This window comes from Cygnus olor, chromosome 5 (genome assembly GCF_009769625.2).
Source record: "Cygnus olor isolate bCygOlo1 chromosome 5, bCygOlo1.pri.v2, whole genome shotgun sequence".
Lineage (NCBI taxonomy): Eukaryota > Metazoa > Chordata > Aves > Anseriformes > Anatidae > Cygnus > Cygnus olor.
Genome location: NC_049173.1, coordinates 23,609,200 through 23,629,099, shown reverse-complemented (window position 1 = coordinate 23,629,099; position 19,900 = coordinate 23,609,200). Strand labels below are relative to the sequence as shown.

Genomic DNA, 19,900 nt, shown 5'->3' with positions numbered 1-19,900 from the left:
AGACACAAAAAGCATATTTCCGAGAATAGCGAGGAATAACACAGAAACATACAAGGCAGGAACTGGCTTGTTATTGCCATTACTCTAGAACTAGGATGTAAAAAGAACAAGAGGTTATTCACTGAAATTAAAAAAATGACAGAGTAATATTTCCACACACAAATAACTATCTGGTGCAATCTTCACCTCAACTGCTATTAACGTCAGGAGCTTGGCACAATTGAAAAGGACCAAGCTGGTGTAAGGACAGAGGTATCTACACCTAAGATGGTTGGTGTGGTTGTCAACAACCCAGCCGCTCCAAAAGAAGCCAATTTCTACATATACAGGCTCAGTAGATGTGACCCCATAGACCAGCTGTTCCTTAACTGCCTCCTGCCTGAAGTCCTTGCACCTTTCCAACTCATTTTATGTCAGTCACAGAAAAAGACAAGGTATCAGGCTAGCAAAGGATACCACATCTGACACATCACTGCAGCATATGACCTGCCATATGGGGCAGTGCTGCCATAAAGTCTTGCTGAACAAATACACTGCCTGCCCACATGGCTCACACTCAATCGACACGCTATCATACATGACAGGACACATTGGCTAAACTGCACATTCAGTTCTAGATCTTTTGAAGGAGCCATATTCTGACAAGTGATCTGCTGCTACTGTCTGTCCTGTGACACATCTTGTCTTGCCAACCTGAATACACTCTTCCAGGTATAGTTCAGTTAAATCACACTGAGCACATTCAAAATCGAGCTAATTCTAAAAAAGCTAGCATTAACTTAACTGAGGGTTCTCTTAGATTTCTGTAGCTGGCAGGTAGCATAACCACACATCACCATCTTTATGCCAGGAAAGATAAATATTACGGATAGGTACTTTTCCAAATGTGAAAACACGTCAGCAAAATATATTCATACTACTGTCTCTCAGTACAGTCTTCTTTCTTATGCGCTTTCAATGCCTATTCTATAAACAATGATCTACACGTTCAAGGAGAGCAGTCCCATCTCCACTGCACCCCTTATTTATAGTACTATAGAACTGGGTGTTACATGAACCACCTGATAGCACTGAAATCCTGCTATTACCTACGTTACTGTGAGAGACATTCTTTGAATAAGTAATTACAGCTTGCGTTATGAGGTGTTTGGGAGGAAAGTCAAAGTAAAACCAAAAATTAGGAGAAAAAAAAAAAAGAAAGCTATAAGAATTGTCATTGCCAAAACCAGCAGGTGCGCAGCTTGTTTGGAAACAATGATGGACACTCTGCCTTGAACAAGTCACAGGCAGTCAAGAGCCCGGCCCTCCTGAACACATACATACAAGTACATAAGCTGATGAGATTCTCACAAAACTCACCAGAAATGCATCTTTGGAAGACAAGTAGGACCACCAGGTGTTACCACCATTAGTATTTTGCCAGTGATGTGAGCACAGCTACATTGTGCAGGCAGGGACTGAAGACCAAGGTCCAGAGTAAAAAGCAGCTGCAAGAGAGGCAACAGGCAAGGACAAGGTGTGAATAAAAGGGTGAAGATAATGAACTTGCATTTTCTTTGAGGTGCGTATACTGCATATCCTCTAACCTTGAAGGGATCCCAGGGGGGTTTGGGAAGGGGATAAGGGTGGTTCACAGTTGTTAATACATTTTTATTATATATTTTATTATATTAAGTAGAGGGCAAACTGATCACTATGACCAGACAAGGACAGGGAGATTAGCCTTACTGCAATGATGGGCAGTTTCTTACTTGGAGTCCGGACAGCTAATCTACCCACCATGTTTCAGACAACGCTCACTTTATCTGTACATGGGAGCCTTATCCCATCTCTCCTTCTCATACCTTTGATAGAAAGCAGCTAGATTTTCAAAGATTTCAGAAAGCCAAAGTGTGTAAAGCAAATGAGCACTCTGAAAGTTTTGCTTTTACATAGCACTGTTGATGTAAGAGCATCTAGCATAGCCTCAGATAGAAAGTTACACCTGAGAATCCAAATCCGTTAGTTGTTTTTTAAAATGCATTTCAACTTCCCCAGTTTGAGGCAAAGAAGTAGTGTTTTCAAAGAAAGGTTCCTCAAAACTGTGGAGCAGGAAACGTAGCTATTTAAATAAATAAATAATAATAATAATTTAGAAATGGATCTCTCAGAATTAGCCTGGAACTGTCAGATCACACAGTAAAAGACAAAAATCAGTGAAAGGAAATGTCTATGCCTGTTCCTGAAAGTCCAGTACATAGCATTAATCCAGGGGAACAGAACTGGTGGATTTCAAAGAACAGTACTCAGTTTTCCCCTACTCTGCTCAGTGTTGATGCACAAGAGCTTAAGTTTTACACCAAAGAATTAGAGATGTCCGTTCATCAGCTTTCACAAGTTTTTGAATACTTCGGGTTGAAAAGCATGAAGAAAGCATGTAAAAATTTTTTTCTGGGGAGAACAATTTGTTGCAGAAACACCAGATAGGATTCTTCCATCCCTTACCACAGCCCATAGAAGGACAACTAGGAAAATAACCATTTTTTCTTTAAGCCAAAGGAGACCCCTTGTATATACTCTCGGTTCCCATCTGTTATACTTGGCATTTGAGATACAGCACTTGAAAACACAAGCAGGACAAAAGCAGAAGTTTCTTTTTACGAAAATTTTTGAAGTTAATGGGCCACAATCCTAACATCACAATCCTTTGCTTTTTTTCAAGGAAGTGAAGTAGACGGGACCTAAATGAGCTCTAAGGCTCAAATCCAACCTGCATGAAATAGGGCACACTAGTAGTTTTAAACTTGCATCCAGAGCAGCTTGGGTTTTGAAAAACAAACATTTATTTCCTGAAGGACTCTCTCTGAATCACGAATAAGACATCAGTTCAGCTGGGACAGTAACCCATGGTACCCGGCCATGAGGTAACGGTGACTGCGTTACTGCAAGCTGTGCGCTGCAGACTGAAGGACTACTCAATCCATGGCCTGGACTGAGCAACTCTTATTTGTAATACCTCAGTTTATCTGGTAATCTAACCCAAAGGTCCACATATTGCACCTGTCTCCCTCGGTGACCAAGACTATCAGGAGGCAAATATGACACAGTCCCTCACGTGCTGGAAAACTCTTCCTGTTTACCCTAGGAGCTCAAATGGGAAAGCAAGGAAGCATTACCTTTGTGGAAATCCTCTTTCAGCCTCTGTCCTGCAAGCCAGCTAGAATTCAGGGGAACCTCCAGCACTCCATGGAAAGGAATAGCTGCTTATTCAGTTTGTTAGGACATCCTTACCTTACAAAGGAAAAAACACACATTTATTGGACAGAATTGAGATTTCATGTCTCCACTTTCTGTCCCTCTCAAGAGTTAGAGAAGTCTTTATTACTTTGTGAACAGTGAAAATTTCACCCCATTTATCTTCGGTGCCAAGCCAACAGAGAAGAACTTCAGTAGAAACTTTTTTTTGAACAAGACCTAAAGTTCTTAGAGCTTCTTCCATGTCAGTTGGCCTTCCAGACCCTACTGGAATTCACATAACCTACCCGATTATTCTGGGGGGGTGTTGTAAAATACCACAAGTAGAAGGGAGAGGAAGGTGGAAAGAAGAATCCTAAGATACAATGGATACATTTATTTTTTTAGGAACTATCGTTGCTCTTTTCTATGCCCCCTCCCCTGGCAAAGGTGAACTGCATATCTTTAGTTAATAATTAACTTGTCATGAGCTCCATCAATATCCCATCATCTAAGTGACAGAGGGAAGGGAGGCGATGGGGGAGGTGATCAGCACGACGTGCCAGCTCTGCCCGCAGCCTGTGATCTCGTCTCGGCCATAATAAATAGGATGAAATGCGCTCCTGATAAATGCCCATGTCATGGAGAGATTTTACCTTCACTCAGAAACAATGTAATATCTCAGCTATTACCCAAAATAATTTATCAATGTGTAATAGCTTTGTGCAGAGCTCAGATAGGAGGGGAGCAGCGCTGCCCGAGATGGATGGATCCTACCTTCTGCTTTTAATTTTAATGCTCGTAGGCAGCTTCACATTAAAGGCCAGGTGTCATATATAGACTTAATGTAAGAATGGAGTTCATGAATTCTAATCAGGAGAGAATCTCCCTCTCTCTTCTCTTGCTTTAGTCAGTTCTCTTTTTTTTTTATTTATCAATTTTCCTCTCTTTCTATATTCCCATTTTCTTTGCCTCTCTCTCTTGGTCTGTTTCCTCCCCCTGTTCTTTATCTATATTTTACTCCGTTTCTGTAACAAAACCATTCAGGTAGCTCTTTGCCACTTTTTATGTCCCAAAACTGTCCCATCACTTAAGAACAAGAAAGAAGAACTGATCTGTTTCAGCCTTGGTCCTTGTGTCATCGTTTGCACCTAGGAGAACAAATTCAACACATGTACCAAGCCAGAATAAAGAATCAGGGAAAAAGAAAAAAAAATTTACAGTAACAATCAAGAGTGGAAAAATACAAACTGTGGACATCAAAATTCATAGTGGAATTGTGTCACTGAAAAGATCTTGGCTGTAAAGGGCCTGTGGAGAAGCTTCGTTCCCTTTCCCAGCCAAATCCCATTCCTTTGCAAAGAAACCTGTTTCTTTAATTTGCAAGAGACAGCACCGGGACATATGGATCCAAAAAAGAGACCCTGGGGCCTCTTTTCCTAACATTTCTAGTCTTCTTATAGCCATGTCAGCAATATGAATGTTCTCCTCTTCACTTTCAACATAATGCATGAAAAAACATTTGGGGCTCATTTATTCTTGGCCTCCGTCAGAGGGACCTGTTCATGGACCTCTGTATGTAAAATGCATTTTTTTTACATACAGCAGTATGTAAAATCTCCAGTACAGCCTACTGGACAATGCCAGGAAGTTCTATCATTAAGAACGTACCATTAGGGCTCACGTCAGAAATATCATTATTGTATCAATACACTACATCAAAGTATGACATACTGTCTGGGTGAGACACCTGCAATCAACAGCAGTGCACGACAGCACTTCTGAGCTCTGCATAAAGAATGGAGCTGTAGGAACGAAGGGGGGAGAACCACTTACTGTCCACAAGGTGCAGCAAGAGACAATAAGGCAGTTAATACAAGCAGCAGACACAAAGATCATGGAACAGGCAGAGACTGCAAAAATGAAACAATGGGCAACAGTTTTTGTTTGCATTCACATGTGAAGGACAGTAAGAGCACTCCAAGGCAATACTGCCCACAGGAGGAGCACTAATACAGCTGCAAACCTTTTTACAACCACTTTGCTGATTTCCAAGTTATGAAGACACCAGTGCTGAGAGGAGTTTGGGCTTTATTTCCTGCTTTCTGTTGACATAGGTAACATAAACTGTCCCCATTGTTGGTTGACAAAGCAGGGATCATGGACTGAATGACTCTTGAGAGTTCCTTCAGAATAAAAGAGTGAGATGGCATAAAAAGGCTCCACTGGTGCTGCTCCCAACATCCCTTTTAGCAGATAAACAGAGGACATGTGCCTCTAAGGGCAGTTCTTTGTCTCTTTTCCTAACCACTCACACATCTCTCTCTCCAGAGCATAAAGAACTTAAGACTCTCCTCCATTTATTCCCATGTGGTATTTAACATCTTCCTCAGCCTATCAAAACTTCACAGCAGAGTTCTGTTCTCAAGCACCAAATTCTCTAAAAGTCCATAGGAAACTTTCCTTTCTTGTTTCTTACCTTCTGCAAGGATTACTCTAAGAACATTCCTATGCTTTCAGCTTACTCCTTCCAAATCTGCAGGTAACATGGTTCTGGAGGGCAGATATATATCAGCAAACAGAACTGTATCATGCAAGCAGTATGCCCAAAACTTCATTGGCTTCACATGGCATCTTGCTAGCTGAATGATGTTTCTCAAAGGAAAAGAAAGGCTGGTATCCCACTCAGAAAAATCCACTCTGCACACTAAGAAGCCAAATCTACAGAACAGGTTAAAAACAAGTTTTAGGAAAAAGTCATTTCATGATCGAGAAAAGACAAGACCTGCCTCTGTATTCAACTTTGTAGCTGTCAGATTAAGAGACGACAAATCCTTGAAGAGCAGAGCTGAAAAATAGGAGGGTGAAAAGCCGAAGTTGTATTGGTGGGTCATAGCATGGTACCTCAAGGTACAGGGAATGTGTGGCTGTTTGCAGGCTGAAGCTCTGGAAACTTCAGGCTGTCTATGAAGATCCCCAGTTTTTCTAGGAACACCTTGCAAAGACTGTCTGAGTGCTCATGCCTCACCAAGCAGGTTTTGCTCCTCTCTGTCTCAGTATAACTGTAGCACTGCAAAGGCAAGGCACTAGCATCCCCTGGTGCAGCAGCTTTAGGATACCCTCTGTGATATACACTTATCTGAATTAATAAGAAAGAGAGATGTTGTTTGAAGGCAGACAGAAAGATAGCCTTACCTTCCCTGAATACCACTCACTTAGTGGCTTTGGCCTGGCTCCAAGCCAGGAGGAGAGCAGCATGCCCTTGTCTCTGTTGAATGAAAGCCCCAGTGCCAGCTGCCAGCCTCAGGCAGACAGTGACTCCACAAGCCAAACTAAGAACTCTAAACTCATTCACTCGTGGTCCAAGATCCTTCCTAACCCTGAGGGATTGTGGTAGAGAAAAAAAAAAAAAAGAAAAAGAGAAAAAAAAAAGGAAAAAAAAAAAAAAAAGAAAGACATCCCCCAGGTAACAGTCCCTTGCATCACACAGCCTGAGCCTAATAAGGGTCTATTGCTGTCTCATTCCATTGCTAACACTGTGACTCTAACTGCCGTGTACTACAAATTAATTCATTCCTTCAGGCCTTGCTGTTCAGTAACTGGCTGTCACAGCAATCTCCCGAGGAGCTAATTGAGAGTTGTGATCCGTGCAGTATTTCCATTAGTGCTGTAATGACAGGCAGCCAGACACACACACATGCATGCACACACACACAGAGCACAGGTTCCTCTGTCCCCACAAAGGGAAGCAGATAAAAAGCCAGGGCCATTTCAAGTGTCAAGCAGCAGCTGGGGGAAATGGAAAACCAGAGGAACAATTTCCATGATTCAGACTGAGGTCACCCAAACTTTGTCTGAATGAGAGCAATTTGCTGGGAGCTCTAAACAAGCTCTTAATTCACTCTAGTGGAGTAAAATCCCTGACATCCTCTTCTTCTGTACTGTGGTACTGTTCCAGAGACTACAAATCCCAGCAAGTTACCTCTTTTTGAAAGGATCTCCCCATTGCATTGTGGGGCTTGTAGTCTCCAGATAGATGCATCTTTAATGAGGATGATTGCAGTCATAGTTGTGTGTGGCACTGTAGAAGCATTAAAGACAATAAGCAATATTAGAGAGTCTCACAGGTTCTGCTTAACAACATGTCGAGGTGTTAATTAGGGAAGAATGTTATTTTATCAGTTATGGTGCAGTTCATTCAGGAATCTGGATAGCTCAGACATGAAGTTTGTTTATGATTTTAGTCTCTTCTTGATTTGTTTATACTTTCATGACTAGTTTCCAGAGGATTAGCAGGAAAACATTACATACAGGACCTCTTGCAACTGTACCAAGTATTGGTAAAGACTTGGCCATATTAAAGGATACATTACATGTCCTGTCTGGATGGACTATATCCTTATGGTTCTCTGGTCTCAGAGGGCAGACACCTAGAAAGCAAAGCACATGAAATTCTGTGCTGCCACTGATGATTATTTAGCAGGGTCAGTTAGAATGTGAGAAACCTGTGGTCTCTTTGGCATTTGTCCGCTTTCTTGAACTAGATCTGGAATTAACCCTACCATATCTGAGGCCTTGTCTGCATACACACAGATGTGAATCCATTTAATTTAAATTACTTGGTAGTTAGCCAAATTGTTGCAGATTAGTTCAGTAGACACTTCTCGCAGTGAGTGCTTCACTAATTTCAAAGCTGTGATCAGTTTCATTGTAAATTAAACAGTTTCAAAGTTCATTGACAATGGGAAACCAAATCACAACAATTATTTTGAGTGACAATGAATGAATCCTTCAAAAATGTAGTTCTGATATCAGCCTTTTTAGCCTTGGGAAAAGAAAAAAAAAAAAGACTATTTAAAGTTTCCCTGGTAATTAAAATGCTGTGACATTTTCAGTATCTAAGCAAAGCAGGATGCATTTGCAAGCAAATAGTTTAAAAGCAATCCATGCAATTACATTAGCAGTCAGACAGATCTAAGGCAACGTTTCTAGTCACCCTTAAATTTAGACTGTTGCATTGGCAAAGGTGTCTCAGGTAGCCATGCACGAGGAGGTAGCTCCTGCTCTCAACAGGGTGAAGATATCCTCCCTTGGACATGGACTGCTCTCACAGAGACTCAGGTTTCCAACAGCAGCTCTCTAGCAAGGGAATGAGCTGCAGGTTCTTCACAGCATTCCAGAGGACACAATGTGCTGCTCTGACTATCACTGCAGTCTGGCTTTATAAAAGTACCTAGGGAAGATACCTTTTCAAGGTCTGCAAAGAGCCTTCAGGGCTCAGATAGAGGATTAAGTTACTGAGGCTTAAGAAGTCATGGCATATAATCTTAGCTTGGTAATTGAACACATGCATGCTCCTGGCATGCGATAAATGCAAGGTCATTTGACTTAACCTAGGAGAGGACAGCATTAAGTGGAATTACCCCATGTCTGCTGCAGGCTACTTGTGCACACAACTCTGTTAGCACAGCTTAGCAGATACACAGCAATTTGTTCAGCTGTACTAAATACTACTGCATGTACAAACCCTGATTCTGCCCTCTTGTGACAGTATGACAGGTAAATGAAGTTCTTTTAAGTCAGATGAATTTGACACAGGAAACAAAAACAAATTCAAAATATTTCACAATGGTGAAGTGCCCCTGGAAAGTGGGTTAAAGTAGGATGTTCTGAGATATCCATGTAGTCTTGGCTTCCCTGTATATAACTGTCTCTCCTGTATATAATTAGGATTTTCCAATCTCAGAGGGACAGAGTGGAAGGCAAGGTATTGGGTGTGTCTGCCTCTTCTGCACACAACCAAACTGAAATCTCACAGCACACCAAGAAGAGACCCTACCAGCACTCCTGACTAACTTCTGAAAAAGGACAAGAGGGTGTCAATGAATAAAGTTCCAAAAGCCCAGGGGTGGACAAGATCCTGGAGTGGTCCACACAGCCAGTTAGAATATGGTGTGTCTTGCAACTTTGTTTCTGGAATCATTCAAGGTATGCCCAAGGAATATGAGTACGTGGACGTAAAGCTCTCTCTGTTATTGATGTTGGGAAAGCTACGGCATAAATTGAAAAGGTCCTGAGTTATGACCAATAACTTCATTGTTACAGAAATATTATGTGCCAGAGTAGCTTTGGCTTCTGTGCATAGTGTCAGCGATGCCTTTTCCCCTAAAATGGGATACCGGATGGATCCAGCAGAGGGGTAGGGGTGGAATGAAGACATACAAGTAGTGATTTATTCCAGACCGATTACTTGGAAGGAGTTTCCAAAAAGCAGTTACTGATCTAGCGGAAATGACATGTATTTCAACACAAATTGATCTCTTCATAGCTCTGCCATGCTGGCACAGTGGTGCACACACGGTTGCATTGATAACTGCATGACAGGATAACCCCAAACAATCTGAATCAAATCCCAGTGGCTGTACTATGTGAAAGAAGCCCTTGTTCATGTCAGCTTTCGACATCTTCATGGTCTCCATGCACAGCATGATTTGGGGATCTGACTGTTTTGCTGCCTGCAGGCCTCAGTGCCTGTATTTCCTGCAGCAGAATCCTGTCAACGCTTCACCAGTTTTTCCAACGTCTCACCAATGCATGAATTTTTTTCTTATAGAGGAAGGCTTCACGCCTATCAAGCTTTCAATGCTCACTGTTCAGTTCAATCATTACTGACATACACCTCACACTGACTTCTCTGGAGGCAAGCTAATGTGGAGATGCAACCAAGTCACTGGCTTCACAGCAGAAAGCAGATATGGCAACTAAAGCCCCTTCACACCACACCTGCTCTGGCTAACCCAGGCCACCCCCAAGGTGAAGTATAAAGTACCTTTGTCAGCTAAGGAAGTCCTGGCAGTTAGTGTTTGGTGGAGGACACCTGTCTACTTGTGCATGGGTCTGCTGTTCCTGTGAGAACAGGGATTGTGAGAGAGGAGGAGCTGTCCTGAAGCAGTGAGCTCATCAGGTCATTTTGAAAGACCTGTTGGGGGATATCTAGTCCAGTCATGAAAGGAGACTATTGCCACCCCTAGAACATGTCAACTGTGCCTTTGTCTTGGAAATTTCCATGAATGGAAGTTCCACCACATCTCTGGGTAACGTTTCACCACAGCACAGTTCTCCTAGGAAGTTTTACCTATGCCTAATTGGAATAGCCGAAGACACAGCAGCTACTACTGGGCATACCTGACAGAAGTCCTATCTGGACTATTCTAAAAATGGTAAGCATAAAATGAGAAATGCAACATTTGGAAACAGACTCACAAAAACAGCATACAAATGCATTTCTTATGCTACCTGAAACTCAGCACTAACTACAGGAACTCCTTCAGGACTTCTATTTTAAAAAGCTCTCTCAGTCAGCAGAACTGAAGAAAGATTATGGTAGTCTGATACTCCCTCTGACAGAATAAAGCTGCATAAAAACAATCAAGAAGACATTAAACAAGGTCTGACTGCAAGCCCAGCTTCCATGGCATTCTCTATTCAGTAGAGCAGTTTACAGAGCAGGGACTTCAGTCTCTGATTATGGCCCTCTGTTTATGCTGCTCAGTTCTCCCAGGTAGTTATCAAGTGCAAATAAGCTCACAGGGGGACACTTGCCTCCTCTAATCCTAATTAATGTCACTGAAACTCATCATTAGCTAGGTGTATGAGGGCAGTTCATACACACGTAACCATCTATCAGGAAATGCCTATTGCATATTACCAAACAAATGGTCTGTTGAGTGAAGAGAGCCTTTTCTTCAGGAGACGCTTCTGATTTAGTTCAAGAGAAGGCTAAAGCACCAAAACTCATGTATCTAACTGGGCTCTTTGCCCTCTTCTCTTGCTAAAGCAAGCAACTAGCTTTACTCTGGTATATGTGGTCTAACATGTCCCAGGTTAATTAGTGTAGCTGTCTTACAAATCATACTTAGAATCACAGAATGATTAGGATTGGAAAGGACTCTGGAAGTTCCCTGCTCCAAACTCAAGAAATGCAGGCCCAGCTTTAAAGTTAGATTAAGCCATTCAGGATAGATTGTGACTACCTCTTTAGAAGATAGCCACTCTCCAAACACTCCCATAATGAAAAGCTGTTTCCTTATAGCTACTGTAGCTTCCCTTATTGCAGCTTGTATCCATTGCCTCTTGTCCTTTTGCTGTGCTCCTCCAAGTCAAAATGGACCTTGTCTTCTTTGTAACTACCCGCTCTACTCAGGTACAGTATTGCAACTACTGAATAGAGAGAAATAATCACTCCTCTTGACTGCACTATCACAAAACTATGCTGCTGTTTGATGTTCAACTTATCTGTAAGGATTTCCAGGTCCTTTTCTCAAGAGCTGCTTCCTAGTCATGTGCATTCTAGCCTGGACTCATTTCAAAAACAGCATTCACTTCCAGACATTCACATTCAGTCCCTGAATTTCTTGCAAGTGATGATTTAGTGGTATTTAGGCTAAATTCATGAATTGTACACCCACATCTCCTACTATTCTTCTTTTCCCAGCACAGTACTTGCATCTTATGGGTTTATGTAAGGTGCTACAACTTCTGCCTTCTATGAGGTTTCATGTACCAGATGTAACAGAACAGCTTGATCATCTGGGATCTTCTACCAGAGTCAAAGGAAGCAGAAGGGACATGTCCTTGTGCCACAATCTCTAATCTGTGGGCAAATGAAAGTGAGAATAGGGGGTTCTGGTTCAGAGTATCTAGGTCAGAGCAGAGGCCAGGGAGTGAGGATTAGATGAAAGGCCAGAAGCTGAGCACTCCCCCACATCCTTCTCACTCTCAGTTTGAATGAACAGAGGGAGGAGAATAAAGAGGACCTGTCTGGTCAAGAGGGCAACAGAAAATAGTGCAAGTCAGGAGAGGAGATCAAAACAGGGAGCAACGAGGAGAAAGGTGATTCAGGAGCCTATTATGTTTTCACCAAGCTCCACTCTTCTACCAGAATGCCTTGAACATGTGTTAGCACTGTCCCGGAAACAGATCTACATTTGTCCTGAATCTAGCTCCACATCTGATTATACCTCAATGTACACATCATCAGATTTTACATTGACTCATTTGATTTCTGGCACTATTTACTTTTTAACTCATAGTATGCTTCTATTCCCTATCAGTGGTTTAGAGCAGATTTCACAGCTGTTAGACTTTAAATAAAATATCTGTTCCACTTAGTTTTATTTTAAACAATTGTTGTGGTTCAAAACAGCAGACAGCTAAGCACCACACAGCCATTCACTCACTCCCCCCAAAATGGGATGGGAGAGAAGTGAAAAAGCTAAAAGTGTGAGAACTTGTTGGCTGAGATTAGGGCAGTTTAATAAGAAAGAAAGAAAATACAAATATAATAATAATAATAATAATAATAATAAAGTGATGCATAATGCAATTGCTCATCACTAGCCAACCAATGCCCAGCCAGTCCCCAAACAACAGTGGCCCCACTGGCCAAGCACTCTTTTTTTTGTTGCTGAGCAAGAAGACATCATATGGTATGGGATATCTCTTTGGCCAGTCTGGGCCAGCTGTCCTGGTTGTGCCACCTCCCAGCTCCTGGTGCACCCCCAGCCTCCTTGCTGGCAGGGCAGCAAGAGAAGCAGAAAAGTCCTTGACAGTGTAAGCACTGCTCTGCAAAAACTAAAATACTGGTGTGTTATTGATATCCTAAAACACAGCAGCATGCCAGCTATGATGAAGAAAATATCTCCGTCCCATATGAAATCAGAAGACCCATTCACACTCTGCAGGTAAGCTGCTTTCTCCCTTCTACCTGTTCTAGTTTCCACTCTGCCTGAGCATTATAATCTCCTAAACTAAGACCCATTTTGTCCAACACTGTAGCTATGTCAGGCAAGGTTGCAAACAACATTAGAACATTACCTCTGGCAATGGCCAGATACTTAAAGAGGATTAGAAGCAGAGCAGGAAGAGAAAGACTGTGTCCTTGGGGCACTGGGCTGATATATCCAGAGATCCAACGTTGTGACCCAAAATACCTTCCCAAGTGGTAATATAAAACACAGCATAGTTTGGGTCATTTCTTCTTACTCCCTGCCTTTGCCCTGGGCATTAGTTCATATTTTTAATACTGTGGAATTCTCTATCATGGTGGTTCTTCCTTTAATTATTCACATATCAATACACTTGGCCATCTATTATGGCTTCTAGGGATCTGCTTGGCCTGAGAATCTTCCATTCCTTGATTTTAGAGTTAGGGAGTATTTTTACCACCTTCCTTCCCTGTGATTTTCATGATGAATGCAAGCACATTCCCAAAACCTCCCAAAGCAAACTTAATACTATCATCAGGACTGTGCTGAGTGCGGAAACATGAGACTGCTACAAGCCCTGTCAGCTAAGCTACACTGCTGCTGCCATATTAGTTTGCCAGTTAGTCAGTGATGCTAGGAACTGGCACCAGCATACGGTAAAGCTTTCCAGGTATAATCTCAGCTGAAGAAAGGAAGGAACTTCTACCAACTACAGAAATTCAGTTGGTAACCTACTTATTTAAATATATCAGTCTGACATGCCAGATGCTATCTTGTAAGGGGACCAGCATTCTGTAAGGATATATCCTTGCCCATATGAAACTATACTCTAAAAACCAGACAGATACAGTAACTGCAGAGGCGAATGCTGCCAACAGGTTCTTAAACCATTGCAGATTTTTAACAGAGAGTTGATAATTTTAGCAGTTTCTCTTTCTATGTTACCCTGCCTTGTACAGATTACTTCTGTAAAAAAAAAACAAATCTATGGAATCTGTTTTGTTTGTTCTGATCTTATATAGCTCACCCACTCACACAAACTAAAAGAACTCCATGGCAGATCTAATATTAAAATACGGAGTCTGAATAAACTGTTCGGTAGGATTTGGCCAATTGGAACAGTATTAAAACAAAACCAATAATTAATAATAGCCTACTGCTTAGTACTTAGACCATACTTTACTGTAGAAGTACTGCAAAAAACATTACTTGATTAATCAATTAATCAAGAAGCTACAAAATTAGCTACATTAACTAATTAATTAATCAAGAAGCTATTAAAAGCCCAACTGAAAGGATATCGATTGCTGCTAGAATATGTTGTGGTGCAATGTTGTGGTGCACAGATAAGAATTTCAGAGATAGATGTAATAGTTCACGGATCTATGTGGTTTCATGTGCATCGATTTGAGATAAATGCCTAAGGTCTGTGGCATGGGAAACCAGAAAAGAGCTAGAATTTGTACTGTCAAATAAATATAAGTCTGAGGGGTTGTTTGAAAAGGAAAAGACCAAGCTATGGCTGAGATCCTGCCTTGCAATGAATTCTCACTCTGAAGAAAAGCTAGGAAAAAGTAAGAGAAAACACACTTTTACTGTATTTATCAGCCCTGGCATCAGATGCTGCATGTATTATAGGTTCTCAGAGACCTCTTGAGATAAGAACTAAAGTGGGTATTTACCAATTAATTAACCTCTGATGGGAAGGCTTGCCCAGTACATGCTGCTCACTCTATGTCTATGACTCAATTCAGTCTAGGAAGCCTTAGCAAGAGCTTTGCTGTTATCCTGTAACAATCTTCAGAAGCAGGGAAGACCAAGAGATGCACCCAAATGGGGGTAAAATGGAAGGAACACAGATACCCTTCCTGTTTCCTCCAAGGGGCACAATGTGGAAAGACATATTGGGACAGGAATGTAATTTCTCCTGAAGGTAGGTGGGTTAGAGATCCTCTTACTCTTTATCTCTTGCTACCATGCCAACTGCTTTACAAACCAAGCTCATCATCCAGCTATACATGTTACAGAGCAAGACTGCAGCTAATTTCAGTAACTTCTCTGATCCAAGCTTTCAAATTGCTGATTTTTTTTAAATTATTATTAATATTTTTTGCCCCACACTGAGAAGGCCAACCAGTAGCAGAATTTCAACTGCTATTAGTACACACAATCTGAAAGCTATGGGAAAGTGTGAGTGAAAACACATTGCCAGCAAGTCTTGTGCAAAATTTTTACAAGACCTGTGGGCTGATTGTTCAGGATCCTCCATCTCCCAATCCTACAGTCAACCTGCTGACAGGATAGTGAATTGCAGCACCTCTAGCACAGAAAGGATACCTGAGACACTGTAGATCTGCTCTACCTAGTGATTCCAGAATATGTCAAGCTACACCACTAAACTGGAGATTAAGATAGCTGCAGGCTGCAATATAGGTGCTATGGACTGTATGTAATCTGCAGGCTACCACATGATGATCACTGCAGTAGAAGAGCAGAGGGGTTACCCGGTCTACCTGAGCTGACCTGTGATAAGACAGGTTTTATGTAATGGGATTGTTGATCCCCTCCCCCCACTTTCTTATTCCAATGTTCACTCCCCTCCCTTATATTTTATTAAATTTCAATCTCTCTTTGGTAATAGCGAACAAACAGAAAATGAGAGCAGAATATTATATCCCATAGTATCACAGCAGTTTGAGAGACAGGTGCATCAGCACAATTGAAGGCGGGAGAAGGGGAAGTTCACACCAGGTATTGACTTCTCTTATAAGGCAAATATATAGAGACAGAAATCTCTTGACCAAGTGAAGAAAGCCCTCAGTTTGCATGGCTCTTGAAGCCTAGTACTGGAGCACCCCCACTTCATTCATCTTAATTGGTATAAAATAGAGCACATTATGGCAGTCAGTCTCTCCAAGGATGAGCAACAGAAAATAGATTATACACCCTGGCATGCAAAGCTGTCTGGTCCCAATCCTTATATCCTATGAAGACAGTGTTTTGGTGCACGTTGTATTGCAGGAGCCATATATGCTACAGAAGGCAACCACGGATAGGTGACGGGTGATAGGTTAGGTGCCTGGGCTACAGCTTAGTGCCAAAAATGAACAGCACCTCTGTGACTCAATGTAGAACAAAGCCTAACATTTTCTATACAAAAATATTTTTCTTTTCCATTTCCCAAATATAAATAAATAAATAAATAAAGCCAATTCTGAAAACCATATTCACAAAGTCTTTTTAGACTAACTGTAGTGAATGTCTATATGGCATACTGCTTGTGAGGAATCTTTCCTTTCCCTGCTAACACTAGATTAGTAATTCTCTCCTTCACACTGTATGGCTCTGGCATCAACTCTACAGTTCAGGAAAACCCCAGTCTCTCTGACTGAGACCACTATTTATACTGGATGCCCATTAATTGCATTGCTTGGAATGATTTGCTGTGGGTTTTCTTTCTTTCTTTCTTTCTTTTTTTTTTTTATTCTAGCAGCATTATGTCGTGATCTGATGATTGATTGGGCCCTGTGAGCAATCATGAGCCCAAGCCTATTGCTGCTAGCTTGATAGAGTGTATATCTCTATTTCATATTCAATAATGATGAATGGTCATGGCTTACATTTATATAGCGCCTTTCATCCAGAAAGATCCCAAAGCGCTTTACAAATTGATTTACTGTGCAAACTATGGGGTTTATTCTCCGCTTCATAAGCTCGTATAAATCCCATTGAGTTACTTGCACTTCATCACAGTACTTGGTATTGCCCAAACAAAGCACAAGCACTCTTTATAATACACCTAGGAGAGAGTCAGGGAGCACTTATAAAAATATGCAAGTGTTCAGAACCTCAGTTTTATGTTTTATCCAAAAGGCAGAATCTTTACCAGCAAAGCATCCACCTAACCCTTAGAAAGTACTACTTTCTGTGCTACTAGCCAGGCTTCTTGCAGCAATGCATTCCTTGGAGAGGACATCTCCAAGGGCTGAGCCAGACTTCTCACATGACTGCACTCTGAGGCAGTAGTTGTTTAAAAGTCAGTTCTTTCTCATTTAAAAAAACACACTATTAAAGAGAAAGCTACCATCAGTTGACCATTAGAAGGCATAAATATAGGCTGCATGGGTTTCTTCTGGATTCAGAAGAAAAAAGCAGAAGGAAGGCTCAGGCAAACTTCCTGGTGATAATTATGAGCAGATATTTAGCCATAGTATGATGCTCTGCACTAATGTTTTGAAGAAAATTACCCAATCATCTTCTCTGTTCAGCTTTGGTTGGGGAATGAAATGCACCAGCTATGTGCCTCTGGCTTCAGCAACTGCTGTTGTCCCCACCTTGAAGACTGGGGAAAAGAAGTTCCCAACCTGTAATGTAGTCTATAGAGCTTCCAAGCCTGAGGGATACAGAGTGAAGTCGTGAAATCATGATGGAGACTGAGGTAATCATCCCAAGGCTATTTTCCACATTCTCCCCTCAGTCTGAGTGCTGTAAAGGAGCCAGAGCATCTCTATGTCCATGACTTTGGCAGAGAAGTAAGGGAGTTGTATAAAAACAAAATTTCTCAAATAAATATGGTGCTGGTGAAAATAAAATGTCAATGGTGGCTTTTACCAGTATGCATGGGCATAAGCTGGACAAGATCCCAAATACATTTTCTACCCCACTGTATCACTTCTGTCATGGCTGCAGGACCGAAATGGATGGTTCTAGCCTGACCAAAGATAAAGTCATGTCAGGTTATCCAATGCTTGTGTGAAAGCCCGATCTCCTAAGGGATTTCAATCCAAATGAAATAGCTCTCTCTGGCAATCCAAAAAGAAATAGCTCACAGATACCTGAAGGTAAAAGGTACCAACCTAGTACTAGATTTACATATGACATATGGCAATATGACATATGACATTATGGACTGTGCTAAATTCTTTATTAACATCAGATCAAAAAAGGAAGAAGACAGAATAAAATCCCTCCTTGAAGACATGAGTATTTTGAAAAATGGGTATAACAGCAACAGTGACAGTGTCAGCCTGAAAGCCCCCCATGTAACGTGAATTCCTGGGGGGGTGATCACATAAGGAACATGGGAGGATTTATCCAGCAGCTTCATAATACGTTCAGGCCAATATACTTGCAGACTGTCCCTCAGTTGTACATGTTCCACATCTATTTTGGCCAGCTCTAGCAGCTTGTGCAATACCAGTAAAATCTCTTTGACAATGAGTGAGGTTTTAAGGAGGCAGTAGGCAGAGATGTCCTCCTCTCTCTTCCTGTCATGAATGACCTGCCTGTTTGACTTGAACACCTAAAAGGAGGTTATAGCATCATAGAATAATTTAGGTTGGAAAAGACCCATAAAATCATCAAGCCCAGACATCACCTAACACTGCCAAGTCCACCACTAAACCATGTCCCTGAACACCACATCCCCACGTCTCTTAAATACCTCCAGGGATGGTGAATCCACCAGTTCCTGGGCAGCTGTTTCAATGCCTGAACACTCTTTCCATGAAGAAATTCTTCCTGACATCTAATCTAAACCTTACCTGGTGCAACTTGAGGCCATTTCCTCATATATTAGGTTACTAAGATACAGCCAGGATCTTCATGGGGGCACATGGCAGAAGGATGACAGACAGTGGCCATCTACTGCAAGAGGCGAGGTTCTGACTGAATACAAGGAAAAACATGTTTACCATAACCAAGCAGTGGAACGTGTTACCCAGAGAGACTATGGAATCTTCATCCCTGGAGATTTTCAAGGCCCAGCTCAATCCTCCCTGCACACATTCCATCCAGCAGTTTTCCCAAGCTCCTTCCTCACCAGTTTAATTCCTCTCATGTCTTGTGTTCTGCATGACATCATGGTTCCTTCTGGCTTTGATGTCACTAGGAGTGGAGTGAGAATAAGGGTGAGACTTCCAGATCTGGCTTGTAAGATATTCATGTTCACACGTTTGGAGATAGAGCGACACAGAAGACAAGATCAAGGCCTACAAACCTAAGATAAAGCATGTGACCGAATCAACAGGGGAGCAAACGAGTATTTCCATAATGAGGACAGGTGCTTGCCTGTTGCAGACAGCATTATCAGAACTTAGCTATCAAATACTAAGAAGTAACTCATGAGCTACTGAAAAAAAAATCCTCAATAACTTGCCTATTTCTGATCATGAGGAGATATTGGGAAAAGTATAATAATGACACTTTGCCATATTTTAAATCCTTACCCCACTCCCTCTATACTATGGACATATGAGTCCCTTAGCCAGTAATGTAAATGCTTTAATACAGACAAAGCACACATTGCTGGCAGTCCGGTGATGGGATTTTATTTTTTTTTTGTAAGTTAATATCAGAAGTTACAGGTTCCACATTTTTACCAAGCAAATGTTTAGGAAGCATGGACTTGCATAACTGTCCTGTTTGGTGGATTTTATAATCAACAAAGAACGACTAACTCATTAGATCAAAGTCAATTTAAGTATTTATGAGGAGGAACAGGCACACTGGTAGAATATCAAGAAATTCTTACAATCTGCAATTTGGAAGATCTAGAGAAGCCACAGAATCATCCCATAGTTATTGTTTGATGCTGGGATGCACTTTCTGCTGGTCATAGATTCCATAACCTGGCAAAGTTCTCCTAGCTGGAGGACCCCAGAGTGACACCACCAAAGCAGGGCACCAAAGAGCTACACAATGCCAACTTACATCAGTTGACTGAGGGCCACCCTGGAAAACAAGCACAAGAAAAGGAGTTCACCCTGTGTGAAGAGACACTGTGTAATCTCACTATTCAGCAAGTAGTTGAAAAGATTTTGTGACTTTTTTGCTCTTAGACAACTTGCTAACAGACACAGGACACCTTATGAACGTTACAGAACAGGTGATAACAAAGCCAGGAAGTAATTGAAAATTAA

The 19,900-nt window shown here is 41.5% G+C and overlaps 1 protein-coding gene across 7 annotated transcripts in view; it reads right to left on the bottom strand.

Annotated features, from left to right (window-relative positions):
* The window catches only part of LOC121071097, a 129,378-nt gene that overhangs the window by 40,866 nt on the left and 68,612 nt on the right, over window positions 1-19,900 (bottom strand). For 2 of the 7 annotated variants that reach the window (XR_005820379.1, XM_040559099.1), the window contains exons 1-2: window positions 18,802-19,005; window positions 1,360-1,487 (exon numbers count right to left, since the gene is read on the bottom strand). The exons of 1 other annotated variant lie outside the window; for it this stretch is intronic. Coding sequence is in view for 4 of the 6 variants with exons in the window: in XM_040559099.1 (XP_040415033.1) it covers window positions 1,360-1,487; window positions 18,802-18,924 (251 nt within the window). In the remaining 2 variants the exon portion in view is untranslated. Of the gene's footprint in view, window positions 1-1,359; window positions 1,488-5,692; window positions 5,935-7,195; window positions 7,295-7,581; window positions 7,638-17,781; window positions 18,283-18,801; window positions 19,016-19,900 lie in introns of those variants that run through there. 4 more of the 7 variants (XR_005820381.1, XM_040559095.1, XM_040559100.1 and 1 more) reach the window with 4 other exon arrangements.